This window comes from Ursus arctos, unplaced genomic scaffold (genome assembly GCF_023065955.2).
Source record: "Ursus arctos isolate Adak ecotype North America unplaced genomic scaffold, UrsArc2.0 scaffold_3, whole genome shotgun sequence".
Classification (NCBI taxonomy): domain Eukaryota; kingdom Metazoa; phylum Chordata; class Mammalia; order Carnivora; family Ursidae; genus Ursus; species Ursus arctos.
In genome coordinates, this window is record NW_026622985.1 from 79,532,827 (window position 1) to 79,545,709 (window position 12,883).

At 46.9% G+C, this 12,883-nt stretch overlaps 1 protein-coding gene across 1 annotated transcript; it reads left to right on the forward strand.

Moving 5' to 3' along the window:
• The first annotated feature begins 5,070 nt into the window (after positions 1-5,070).
• GARIN1A (golgi associated RAB2 interactor 1A) lies at positions 5,071-11,450 on the forward strand. The gene is made up of 4 exons (XM_026514291.4): positions 5,071-5,258; positions 6,185-6,434; positions 8,490-8,608; positions 11,114-11,450. Exons 1-4 carry the CDS (start codon positions 5,095-5,097, stop codon positions 11,307-11,309), a joined length of 729 nt encoding a protein of 242 aa, XP_026370076.3. The 5' UTR covers positions 5,071-5,094; the 3' UTR covers positions 11,310-11,450.
• The last annotated feature ends 1,433 nt before the right edge of the window (positions 11,451-12,883 follow it).

Genomic DNA, 12,883 nt, shown 5'->3' on the forward strand with positions numbered 1-12,883 from the left:
TTCGTAGCCAACCTATGCAACTGATAACAAGTGAAGTCGTGACATGAATGTCGGCTGATTTTTCCACGTATATTAACGAACAAGATGAAAGAGAACTACGCAAGTTGTAATGTTGGAACTTTACATGGTCATCGGTGACTTCGCTAAATTGGATAATAACTTTCATACACCGGGAGCCTCCTCAGATCTTTTTATGCCCACCGTATAACAGCTACAGACACGCCTTTAAGTTTACTGCATCATTAACATTTTCTCCATGGCTTTAGACAGCCAACCAGACAATAAATCAAGGCGTGATTAGTAGCATTTACTGGGTCCGCGGTGTAAATAACTCCCGGCATGGCTGGTTTGAAGGCGGTGACCAACAGGAAGTTCTTGAACACACGCTGAGACGAGATAAGCAGTCGTAATGGTCCATTATATAGTATTTCTACCATGCAAGTACAATAGACGTAAATAACCTCTAGAGGGTAGTAAAATAATTACGAAGATGAGTTTGGGCCATTACCTTTGCTTTTGTATAATGTATGTAAGTGTAAGTTTATATAATTAAATTTTTAATAATGGCCGGCCGTGTTTAACAACTGCCCTGTAAAACTCCTGAAAACTGAACGGGTTTCAGTATCTCTTACAGGCTGGCTCCAGCTCACTACTATGCCGCACTTCCTCATTTGCCCACTGTTTCCAAATAAATAAGCCTCTTTGCTTTAACAGCCTGTTTTTTAAAAAAAAAAAATTCTCATTTTATCTCATTTTATTCTCGTTTTATCCCATTTTAAAAAAAAATTCTCATTTTATCTCGTTTAAAAATGGGTTAGGAAAGATTGGAGTGAATTGCTTGCCTCTGTCCTGAGCTCCTCTGGCCAGGTGAGGGCCTGACTTTAGGCGATCAGTTCACTCAGAGAAAATTTTTATGAGGGGCTTCCCTGCGGGGGGAGAGGATTGAAGGCTGTGGGTTTCCCGAGAGCCTGCCTTGCTGTGCTGGCCTGCTCTCTTGGCATAACCATGGGGCAGTCATTTTCCTCATGGATACAGAGAGATTGAGTGAAAAATGGAATAGGACTACATTACTGGTAGTGTGTCGTGTGTAGGAAAGGGGAGGAAAAAAGCCCTGCTCCACCCCCAATCCTTCCTTGCCTCTTCTATTTTTCCTTTCCTGTTGTTACCCCTCACATTCCTTGATGTCATGCCTGCCATTGTGAGCCGACAGGCCCTCCCTGGCCTGGTGGACAGCCTGTAAGTCAGGAGGGGAGGTGGAGCTGTGGAGGTGGGGGGAGTAGTGGTCACACCAACACCTCGGAATCGGGCTGGGTCTGCGTGGAGCCCCAGAAATGGTCCCCAGCCCATTCTTCCCAAGAACCAATGAGTAAGATTAGGGGCCTCCCACCTGAGGTCAGGGAACAAGGCCCTGGAGTGGAACTTGGGGTGGAAGATGGCCTTCTTTGTCAACTGATTCATTCTCCAGAATTCAACTTGTTCGCCGACTCAGTGGTGTTTGAAAGCAACTTTATCCAGGTACCCATGTGCAGCTCAAAGCCCGCTCCCTTTCCCTTTCCAAAACTTGTTCCTAAGGGTTGATCCAAAAATGCTGTGGCGTCTGAAAGCCCTGGGAAAGAGAAGGAAGCCGCCAAGGCTAGAGACAACCAGAGGGTCTGGATCCCAAGTTCAGCTCAGTTTGTGCCTAGAGCGTCCTGGGGCTCCCTGCAGGTCGCACGCCTTCAGAAACAGAATTATACCCTGCAAAAGGGCCCATCAGAGCGCAGTCTCCAAGCAGGGTCCGTAGGCACCCTCCCAGGGCCACTGGGGAGGGGAAGGTTGGTTAGAGGGAACGAAGTTTGCTGTCAGAATCCCTGCTCTGAAATCCAACCTCCTCTCTCTGGGATGGTTTAGAAACAGCCTTGTTTGAGAGCCAAGCCCCTAGGATCGGCCTTGCCCAGATCCTACATCCCCTAAAGGGTGGTGATATGGCCAATGGAAGTGAGCATTTCTGGCCTAGGAAACATGGGGCCATTGAAAGTATGGGGCAGTCATTTTATTATTTTTTTGATTTTATTTATTTATTTGTCAGAGAGACATAGAGAGCACAACGAGGGGAAGCAGCAGGCAGAGGAAGAGGCAGGCTCCCCTCTGAACAAGGAGTTCCATGTGGGACTGGATCCCAGGACCCTGGGATCACAACTCAAGCCAAAAGCAGCTGCTCAACCGACTGAGCCCCCCAGGCATCCCTGAGGCAGTCATTTTAATATAGCTTGGGGCACCCGGCTGGGTCAGTCGGTGGAGCACGAGACTCTTGGTCTTGGGGTGGTGAGTTCAAGCCCCACACTGGGGGTAGATTTTACTTAAAAAAAAAAAAAGTATGACATCTTTATGAAGGGCTGCCTGCCCCCCTCTAGAGGTCTCGCTGGGACCTGCGCACCCTGCTCATGGGCAGGCGTGGCATCACCAGCTCCTCAGTCGGCACCTGGGTGCTGCGTGTGGGGCAGGAGATAGAGAACGATCAGATAGTGTCCCTGGCCAAGGAACTTACGAAGTTGTCAACTTAGAGGGCATGTTATAAAATGGTAGCTGCTAAGAAAGCTCTGTCAGGTGGTTTGGACCAGCTGATCCCTAAGGCATGAGCAGAGGGGGGCGGTGCCAGTGTCTAGAGAGTTTAGGGCACTCTTGGGACTTTAACAGTTGAAGAAGGCGCCCCAGAAAAGGGGGTTAAGCCATTCTTTGAGGCTTCACTGAGACTTTGGTAAGTGGAAGAGCAGGGGGAGGACACTGGAGGCCAAGGGACTTCAAGTACGGGGGCAAAGGCAGGAGGCTGAAATGCACAGGGAGGGTCTGCAGTCAGGAATCTGCGTGATGGAGTCACAAAGCAGTGACTTACAGGACAGAGTGGAGACAATCTGAGCTGAATTTGGAGATGCCTTCGCACAGCAGTGAGCTACTCCCTGATGAAGTCCCTCAGATTTCAGACAGCCGGTTCCTGGCTCCGGGTGCCCCCTGGTTCCTGCGCTGCTCCACGGGGGCCGCAGCGTGGGGCCATCAACTTGCCACTAGGGGGCGTGCTCCTTCCTAACCCAGTCTCGGTGGAGAAGGAGCAGTGACGTGGGACATCCAGACTCTCGGGATACCAAATTCCAGTCGTTTCTGTTGGGGTGTGGTGTTGTGGCAGGCGGTTTATTCTCTTAATATGTTCTCTTTGACCTGATATTAAAACTGTTTAGATTCCCTGGGTGGACACGTAGTGACCCAGGCAGCAGGAAACTCAGACTGCAGCAGGGAGGGGGAGAGCCCGCCTGCTGAAGCTGCCCCACGGGGGTGTCACAAGTCTGCTTGAGGGGCACCTGAGTGGCGCAGTTGGCTGAGAGTCCCACTCTTAGTTTCTGCTCCAGTCGTGATCTCGGGGTCGTGGGATTGAGCCTAGCATTGGGCTCCGCGCTCAGCACAGAGTCTGCTTAAGATTCTTTCTCCCTCTGCCCCCCCCCCCCCATGCTCACTCTCTCGCGAATAGATAAATCTTAAAAAACAGAACAACAACAACAAAAAAAAAAACCAAAACGTTTACTTGAAAGGATCCAACCCACACAGGTAAGTGGTTCCTTTTCTCCCCTCTCCTCAGAATCTCTGCCATCCCCTCTAAGAAACATCACCCACAAATGTTTCTCTGGCACTTACTGTCAATGCTTGCAGCCCCCTGTGTTCTATAATACATATGAATCTCATTGTACAACATGGGCTCCAAGAAATGTTGTTGTTGTTTTTTTCCCCTTCAAAATAAAAATTCACTTTTCTAGGAGTAACTTCTAGTCAGCTTTGTGGGACTTAAATTTCAGTCCTTCCTGGGGCTGTCCCCTTGTCCCCAGTTCCACCATGGCTGTGAAATGGTCCTGATGGTCCTACAAAGTCTAGAGCATTGGGAGGAGGCCCTCTGGTCTTGGGAACATAGGGGTCCCTTCTCAAATGTTCCTTACCCTGGTCCCTGTGGTTCCTTGGAGGCGTCTCTGCCCGCCCTGGACAGTGAGGTGGGGGTGTCTTAGCTGAAACACTGTGCCCAGTGCCAAGCGTCCCTAGTCTCCTTGTCCTGCTCCAGCCTCAGATGCTGCAAGAAAACAGGTACTTATTTCACTCAAGATCCAGCAACAAGCTGGGCCCTCCCTCACCTTGCAGGAAACTCCCCAAACCTCCCTCACGTTGGGCTTCCTGGGTTTCCCCATTCAACAGCTCTTTCCTCACTCTCTTCCCCTTCTGGAACTTTCTTTCTTTTTTTTTTTTTTTTAAAGATTTTATTTATTTATTTGACAGAGAGACAGCCAGCGAGAGAGGGAACACAAGCAGGGGGAGTGGGAGAGGAAGAAGCAGGCTCTTAGCAGAGGAGCCTGACGTGGGGCTCGATCCCATAACACCGGGATCACGCCCTGAGCCGAAGGCAGAAGCTTAATGACTGCGCTACCCAGGTGCCCCCCCTTCTGGAACTTTCTTTACACAACTTCCCTTCCAGATCATTAGAAGCCTTGCTGGCTTCTTCTACCCAAGGACAGAGGAATAAAATTTCAATGCCTCTCAGCTTTTTCTTACTAACGCATCCTTTTAAAGTTAGATAATGCAGTAATGCAAGGACACCTGGGTGGCTCAGTCGGTTAAGCATCTGACTCGTCGGCTCAAGTCATGATCTCAGGGTCATGAGATGGAGCCCCACATAGGGCTCCCCACTCAACACCAGAGTCTGCTTGTCCCTCTCCCTCCCTGTCTGGTTCCCCACTCTCTCTCTCCCCCCAACTCAAATTAAATAAATAAAGAAACAAACAAATAAATAAATAAGCAAACAAACAAAATCTTTATAGCAAGATAACACAGAGGACACAAAGAAGGGCAACACAGTTTCCTGTTACCAGTGAGCTGGTCTATCTGGGGAGACCCACAGGAAAGATGGATGCCGGTCATGGCCCAGCCCAGGGTGCCGCACACCTGCGAGAAGCTCAGGCTCCAAGTATGTCACCAAGTGGACGTGCTGCTTTCTAGCACTCCTGTTCTTTCACCCTTAGCTAAGGCTTCTCTCTGACCCATGTCCCTGGGGCTGATTTCTAGGTCACTAAGCCCGGAAGCTGGATGGATGTCTGTGAAGGGTCTACCACTGTGATCCTCGGGGTGACCTCCTCGGTGCCCTCCTTGCCACTCCCCAACGTCCTCCTGATGGCCAACGTCACCTGGCCCCAGGGTCAGTTTTCCTCCTGGAGCACACCTGACTGTGCTCCTGAGGTCACCCTCAGCAGGTAAAGAAAGGCTGGAGGGAGGGGCCGGAAGGGGTGGGAAGACCGCATTGTTTTGCAGCTGGATTTTAGATAAAAGGACAGTGTGTTCAGGTATAAACTATGTAGAATTCACTCATTAATTTAACAAACGTTTCTTTAGTCTACCAGGCACTGTGCTTGGTGCTGTGGGCAGAGAGCACTCGTCCCCGTCTCTGCCTGGTCTTTCAGGATCTTGGCTTCCGTTTATTTATTTATTTGTTTGTTTGTCTATTTATTTTGACTTATTTATTTATTTAATATTTATATTGATTTATTTATATATATTCTTATATTTTTATTTATATATTTATATTGTCTTCATTTATACTTATATAAACTTATTTACATTTATAGACTTAGGGGATCCCCCCCAAAAAAGGTGAGGGGTATGAAAGTGAGATGGGATTATGGAGTGTTAAAACTGAAAAAAAAGAAAACCGCATGTATAGGACATCCATCCTTCTTAACTTTCTCAACACAGGTTAACTAGGATATAGGGGGAAGATCTGGAAACGGTGTCAGAACACCTCAGTTCCAGGTCCTACTTACCAAGATCTAAACTTGGGCAAGTCAGTTAGCTGTTCTGACCCTCAGTTTCGACATCTGTAAAATGGTATTAATAGTATCTTTCATCAGAGGGTTGTTGGGAGGATTGAATGAGATGTTCCACGTCGACTGTCTGCCATTATCATTGATGTGGGCAGGCTCTTTAGCGATGAAGGCCTTGGAAGTCAGGGAAGAGTCTGTCTTACTAATCATTCCCACTCCCAGGCCACGAGCATCCTCCCTGGGGCATCCCCCAAGCAGAGGCGAGAGCCTAGGGAGGTTGGGCCGAGAGCTCAGGAGGCACAGGGTGGCTGATTGAACTGGTGAGCTCCTCCCTATGACAATTTCCTGATTGTGTCCAGGATTCTCCCCCTGAAGTTTGTGGAGCTCCAGGTCTGTGACCGGCTCCAACGCATCCTGCGGGTTAGGACAGTGACCGAAAAGATCTACTACCTGAGGCTCCACGAAAAACACCCAGAGGCTGTGTTTCAATTCTGGATCCGCTTGGTGAAAATTCTGCAGAAGGGTCTGTCCATCACCACCAAAGACCCGAGAATCCAGTTCACTCACTGCCTGGTGCCCAAAATGTCCAACAGCTCCCCTAGAACAACAGTAAGTGGGGTCTCCCGCCAAGACCGGCAGCGAGTGGGGGGTGGGGGGTGCTGAGCGCAGCGCCTCCGAAGACTGATGATGTTAAAGTCTAGCCTTGTCGGGGCAGACTTCATTTTCAAGGGTCAATGACATGCACACGCCAGACTGAGGTCTACAAACATAAAAAGCAAATTCATTTACTTTTCCTTAAAAAAGCTCTAAAGTGCTTAGCTCACTTAAAAATTGTTTTCTGTTGGGTTCCCCCCACCCCCAGTTTTATAAAAGAATAATGCTCACTGAAGAAATTTGGAAAATTACAGAAAAATAGCTCCCACTTCTCTCCAACCCCAGGCAATCACTGGGAACATTCTGGCACACTTCCTTCCAGTCTTTCATTTTATTTATTATTATTTTTCTCTTTTTGTTTGATCTTTATTAGGTTTTGGCATTAAAGTTATGCTGTCTTCTTCCTATCAACGGAAGAATTTTGCATGTGCTTTCACATTGTTGAGTATTTTAAAACTTTGAAAACATTTATTCTTTAAAGGTTAGAGGCTAGGTTGAAGTTCCTAGGAGTCTATCTAATCCAGGTTTTATTTATTTATTTATTTATTTATTTATTTATTTATTATTATAATTTTTTTCTTTCTCCAAGTTTTTATTTAAATTCCAGTTAGCATACAATGTAATACTAGTTTCAGGTGTAAAATTTAGTGATTCATCACTTAGCTACAACACCGGTACACAAGCACACACCATACTCGCGCTCGTCCCAAGTGCCCTCCTTAATCCCCATCCCCGCACCGCCCCACCTCCCCTCCAGCAACCCTCAGTTCTCTATAGTTAAGAGTCTGCTTCCCGGTTTGCCTTTCTTTTTCTTCCCCCTATGTTCGTTCGTTTTGTTTCTTAGCAGCCTTCCATTTAAAATTAATTTTTATTTTATATATTTGAAGGTATTAACTATATATTAGGTTTCTGAATGTTGCTTTTTCCAACTTAGATCATCCTATCAGAAGCATTTTCCCATTTCTTTTTACAATTCTTTATGCACACCATTTTGATAATTTCGTGCCGTTCAGCAGTTGTTTGAATGCATTAAAATTCACTTTGCCATTCTCCTATTATCAGCCATTTAGAGTTGTTTCTAACTTTTCATTATTGTAAGTGATGCTAAAACAAGCATTTATGTGTCTGGTCCACTTTTCTGATTGTTTTCTCGGAATAGATTATTCGAAGCAGAATTCAAAGGGTATGAACATTTTGAAGGCTCTTGATACATATGGCCAGATTATTTCCAGGAAATTCATGCCGAAGTATACTCTCTCCAATGAGTGTCTGTGTCACTGTATCCTTATCACAATTGAGAAGTATACATTTTAATAAATTTTCCAATACAATAGGTACAAAAAATAGCAGGTCTTTGATTTGCAGTGAATTTGAATATTGTTTTATATATATATATTTTTTTGCATTGTCTATTGTGTTCTTTGGCTATTTTTCTATTGGCAGCTTTGTGTTTTTCTAAATCGATTTGTACAATAAAGCTTTTTATACATCAAGAATTTTAACCCTTTAGTCACAAGTTTCTGCAAATCTTTCCCCCAGGGATTTGCTTTTCCCTTTCAGTTTATTTGAGGCTCCCCCCACCCCCACGCCTTTTGACACAGAGAAGGCTTTTCCTGGACCTGGTTAGGGTAGAGGCACAGAAAGAAAGAACCTGATAGGCTGGATTGCCTAATGCCTTCAGGTTTCCGAATCTAAACACTTTCCTCCTCTCATTTAAGTTGAAGGCTTTAGGTCTGCTGTCACTAACTTCCAAAGTCAGCTTGACAGCTCTGCGGCCCTGGCTTCTTATGTCTGTGAGCAGTAGCCATAGCAGCCCATCAGAAAGAGGAGGAGGTGATCCTGCCAGGGGCCCAATTGTGGTCTGATGATTCCAGGGCTTAATGTTTAAGGAATCGGTTCCCAGGTATAGGCTGGAAGATTCGGGTGAGTTCTTTCAAGGTTCTGGCCCGAGGAGGCCACGAACTCTCAGAGTGCAGACCTGGTCATCTGACTGTAAATTTCTCCACCCAGCCTGAAAGCAGCGTCCCATCATCCACTCAGCCCAGCGAAAACTTCATGCTGTTGGCGGCCGAGCAGACCAGTGGCAGTTTCTCGAATATCTCAGGAAGGCCCCAGCTCACAGCAGACAGGTAGGTCTTCCAAGCAGGCAGCTCCAACATCCCTTCCCGCCGCACTGACCCATGGGTGGCGTCAGTGACACCCTCCGCCAAACCACTTCAGTTCCTTCTTTTTATTCAAGACAGTTATGCATACGACTTCTCCCCTTGGTTTTACTATAAGCCTGTCCTTGGAAACAGGGTCTGTGCTGATTGGTCTGCGTATTTCCTAGGCAAACCGCAGTGCTTTCATAGACTGTGCTCAATAAAAGGAATGAGGGATGAGTAAATTAACTCAAAGAAGGGTAAGCTAATAAAGCAGGCTCAGGGAGTTAGATCTTGAGTGTCTCCAGTCCCATCTCACCACGGTCCCCTGGGTGAGACAATTCAGAGTTCTCTTTGCCTCACTTATCTGTTCTGTAAAATGGACAGAATAGACAGTAGCCCAAAGCAGAGATGGCTCCAACGCCATTTACTAATTTGCTAAGTAATTGTATGGGACTCTGTGCGACAGGTGATGGAAAACAAAAGCAATATCGTGCAACCAATACATTGAACAAGTACGACTTGAAGGGTATCATCAAAATGTAAATTTATTTCTGTCTTCTCTTTATAATTTTTTCAGTGGGAGAAGTGTTCTTCTTGCCCCGAGATAAAAGCTGGTTCTCTGACAAGCCCCAGAAGCCTATGGGCTCCCCCTTAGAATATAAAAGGTCCTTTGGTCCCTTTAAATTGCAAAAGCAGTGTCAATTCTGAAACGAAAACATGTGGTGCCTGATAATCATCAAAACTCTGAACTGTTCATAGCTTCCCTCAGCCTGGCCTCGTGTTCAGATGGTCCTCCGTGGTGGGGACTGGGTTGTCACTCCTCTTGTTCCGTTTCCTAATTTAAAGCTCACTTCTCTTATGAGCTTTCTTGGGTTCTTTGACAACCCAAACCTGACACCCCCCCTCACTCCCCCACTGCAACTCTGGCGATGCTCCGACACCTTCCTTTCATCCAGCCACCACCCCCTCAGACCCTGGCTCTGCAGGGATCCATGCCACCCAGGCACTAGCTGCCAGAGCCCCCTTGCCCTTTAAGGGAGTCTTCTCGGGCAGGGCTTCTTTTAAAGCTAAAGACAGGAGAGAGGAACACAGCCCCCCCCCCCCCCCCCATCGTAAAAAGTACAGGGCCATAAACACTTCACAAAAACGACACAAGAGGGAGCTCTAGAGCCCAAACCAGAAAGCTACCTTGACCCACCCTCATTCCCTAAAGTTAACCATCTGTTGGGACACCTGGGTGGCTCAGTCGGTTAGAAGAGTCGGCCTTCGGCTCAGGTCATGATCCCAGGAGTCCCACATCGGGCTCGGGCTCGTTGCTCAGCGGGGAGCCTGCTTCTCCCTCTGCCTGCTGCTTCCCCTGCTTGAGCTCTCTCACTCTCTCTCTGACCAAAAAAAACCAAAAACGAAAAAACAACAAAAGAACTATCAGAAAAGGATAGTAATCAAACCCCACGTAAAATTACTTAAGGAAAAAAGGAGTATATGCAGCATAAGCGCTTATAGACAACGAAAGCACATTAAAAGATGTGCCTGCAAAACAGGTGAAAGCTACAGCCCAGCATCTCAGAATGAGCTGGAAGAAATTAAGAAAGTGATAGAATATATGAAAAAACAACGCAACTCAGAATTTAAAAGATTTATAAATGTGGTGTTAAAACTGAGGAAAGAATCAGACATTTTTTAAAGAAACAATTATTTCCAAAACGAAGCCTAACCCGGGGAGAATACAAGAGCAAACAAAGCAGATAATGTCTTAAGGGAAATGAAAGGATAAAAGGAGAGTGCGCAGAAAGAAAATAAGCATGCGTTTCACTTAGAATCAAAATTTTAGGGGCGCCTGGGTGGCACAGCGGTTAAGCGCCTGCCTTCGGCTCAGGGCGTGATCCCGGCGTTATGGGATCGAGCCCCACATCAGGCTCTTCCGCTATGAGCCTGCTTCTTCCTCTCCCACTCCCCCTGCTTGTGTTCCCTCTCTCGCTGGCTGTCTCTATCTCTGTCAAATAAATAAATAAAAAATCTTTAAAAAAAAAAGAATCAAAATTTTAAGAAATGTAGCAACACTCTGTGTTTTCCTAGACGCACTATGTGGCTGTGACTTTTTGTTCAGTTGTTACTGTTTCTGAGAGCTGTCTTAAGGTTTTCTTTGGCGTTATGGTGATGCCTGGCAGGTTTCAGCGTGTTACTTAACATGAGGTTCTCAACACATAAAGACGACACTTAGGGTTTAGAGGGGAGTCTGTTCCAGTTCCTCAGAGCAGGCCTTAGCTCGAGCCTCCCTCCTGCTTGGCTTTCTCTGCTCAAGTCCCTGTCGATATGTCACACCACACATACATGTTGTCACTGGCCATCACTGCCACGTTCACGTCTGTGCTCAAGGCACTTGTACTGGAAAAGACAGAATTTAAAAATGGTTTTTAAATTAAATTCTTAACCACGCTTTCTTTTTCTTTTATTGCTTTCCATGACCCCCAAATTCCTGGGCTCCAACAGTAACACGAACGTTGCCATCAAAATAGACAATCTGGACAGCTATAAGACACCCTCGAGAGTGGCATCTCCAGTCAACTTGAATATACCCATGAGAGCTGCCTTGAGCCACAGTCTCTGGGAACAAGAGAATCCAGATGAGCACTTCCTGCAGGCTCCTGTTGCCAGTTCCCTAGGAGAGAACCTTTTGGGACCCTGACACCTAGCCAAAACAGGGTGATCCGTGAACTTGCTACCGCCTCCTATAACGCTGTTTTCCCACTGTGGGCCAAAGACCACGGGAGAGGTATGATGGTGTTTATAACAAAGTGCTTCTGTACTTCCACCAATAAACCTCCGAGTTCCTAATTGTTATAGGTTGCGCTCTATGGGGCTTCGGGCTGGGGATGGACTAATTAGGAGCAGGAGTTCACCCCTTAGGGAAATAAGTGGGAAAAATATTCTGTCTGCTCCGTTGAAAACCCAAAGCAGCCAAGCAAAGCCAAGAAATCCAGTCCAGAGGAAGCAGCTGGGGGAGAAACCCAACGTCCTCTTTGAGGGGTAGGGGAAACCAGAGGCAGGACTGCTAACAGCCCAAAGTCAAAGAAATCTTAAGAACGATGCTGACCAACAGGGAGGCAACTTTGTGTGGCCCCACTTACCTCAAGCAAGGGACTGAGTCTTTACCACCCCCCATTATGACAACAGCAAACCCCATGTTAGTGTAAGGCTGTGAAGGCTCGCTCTGGGCCATGCAAACCTTGGTTGCTAGTAAAGACATGGCTTCTGGTTAAGGTTGATGATGACCAGCTGTCACTGGAAGGCCTACTTGATTTGACTCTTCCTACCCTGGACCTAATGACAGCAACCTGGAAGACACAGTAACCATGCATATGGGGTAGGGGGAGCAGGAGCTTGGGCCAGCCTCTGGACCAATAGCAGATATTTACTTGGAAAACACTACCACGATATGCAGGAAACATTTATCAAGCTCCTGCTAGGTGTCAGAGGCTGTGCGTGTTGCTGGGTGTATTAGAGAGAGGAAGAGAGACAAGTTACCTGCGTGGAGGGAGGATGTGAGAGAGAAAGCCATTAAAGTTGACACAGTGTTTGAACCACTGGTCTGTAAATCAAGGCCGGAGGCCCTTCTTTCCTAGAGTTCACATGAGGGGAAATTGAGGGAGGGAGAAAGAATGCGGCCATCCTCCCTTTGTGTGCACAGGGTTGGGCTGAGTGCTAAATCCGGCCCGACCAAGTCAGAAAAGACAAGAGCTGAGAGGATGCCCAATGTTTGTGGGTTTCTTTTTGTCTCCAATAAAAATTAAAACAAAACACATTTCCTTCCAGCTTGTTACAGTCAAGCTGAGCGTTGCGGGTGCTGGCAAGGGACATCTAGCAGCAGAACTTGAGGCTGATGTGAAGGATGACCTTGCTTCCCAGATTATGCCTGAGCTCCCAGTATCATTATCGATATGTACCCACGCCACTCGCAAAGTGTCCCTGCATGAATGGCCAACCACTCGACTGATACGGGGTGTTTACCAACATTTAGGGCATCTCGCCGCCACTTCTATTGCTTTGGTTTAGGACTCCATCCGCTCGCACCTAGATTACCGTAATAACCCCAGCTGGCCTCCCAAGCTCTCATCATTATGACAGTAACAGCTAACTTCATTAGCAACTTACCACGTGCCAAACCTTATGCTAAGACCTTACAAAGATCACTTAATCCATACAACTCGTTGGGAGGAGATCCTCTTGCTAGCACATTTACATGAACGTGAGCCACAGAGA

Coding starts and splice junctions, on each gene's coding strand:
- GARIN1A (XM_026514291.4), top strand. CDS start 5,095: ATGGATGTCTGTGAAGGGTCTACCACTGTGATCCTCGGGGTGACCTCC. Junction 5,259..6,184: donor CCTGAGGTCACCCTCAGCAG/GTAAAGAAAGGC, acceptor GATTGTGTCCAG/GATTCTCCCCCTGAAGTTTG. Junction 8,609..11,113: donor CCCCAGCTCACAGCAGACAG/GTAGGTCTTCCA, acceptor GGGCTCCAACAG/TAACACGAACGTTGCCATCA.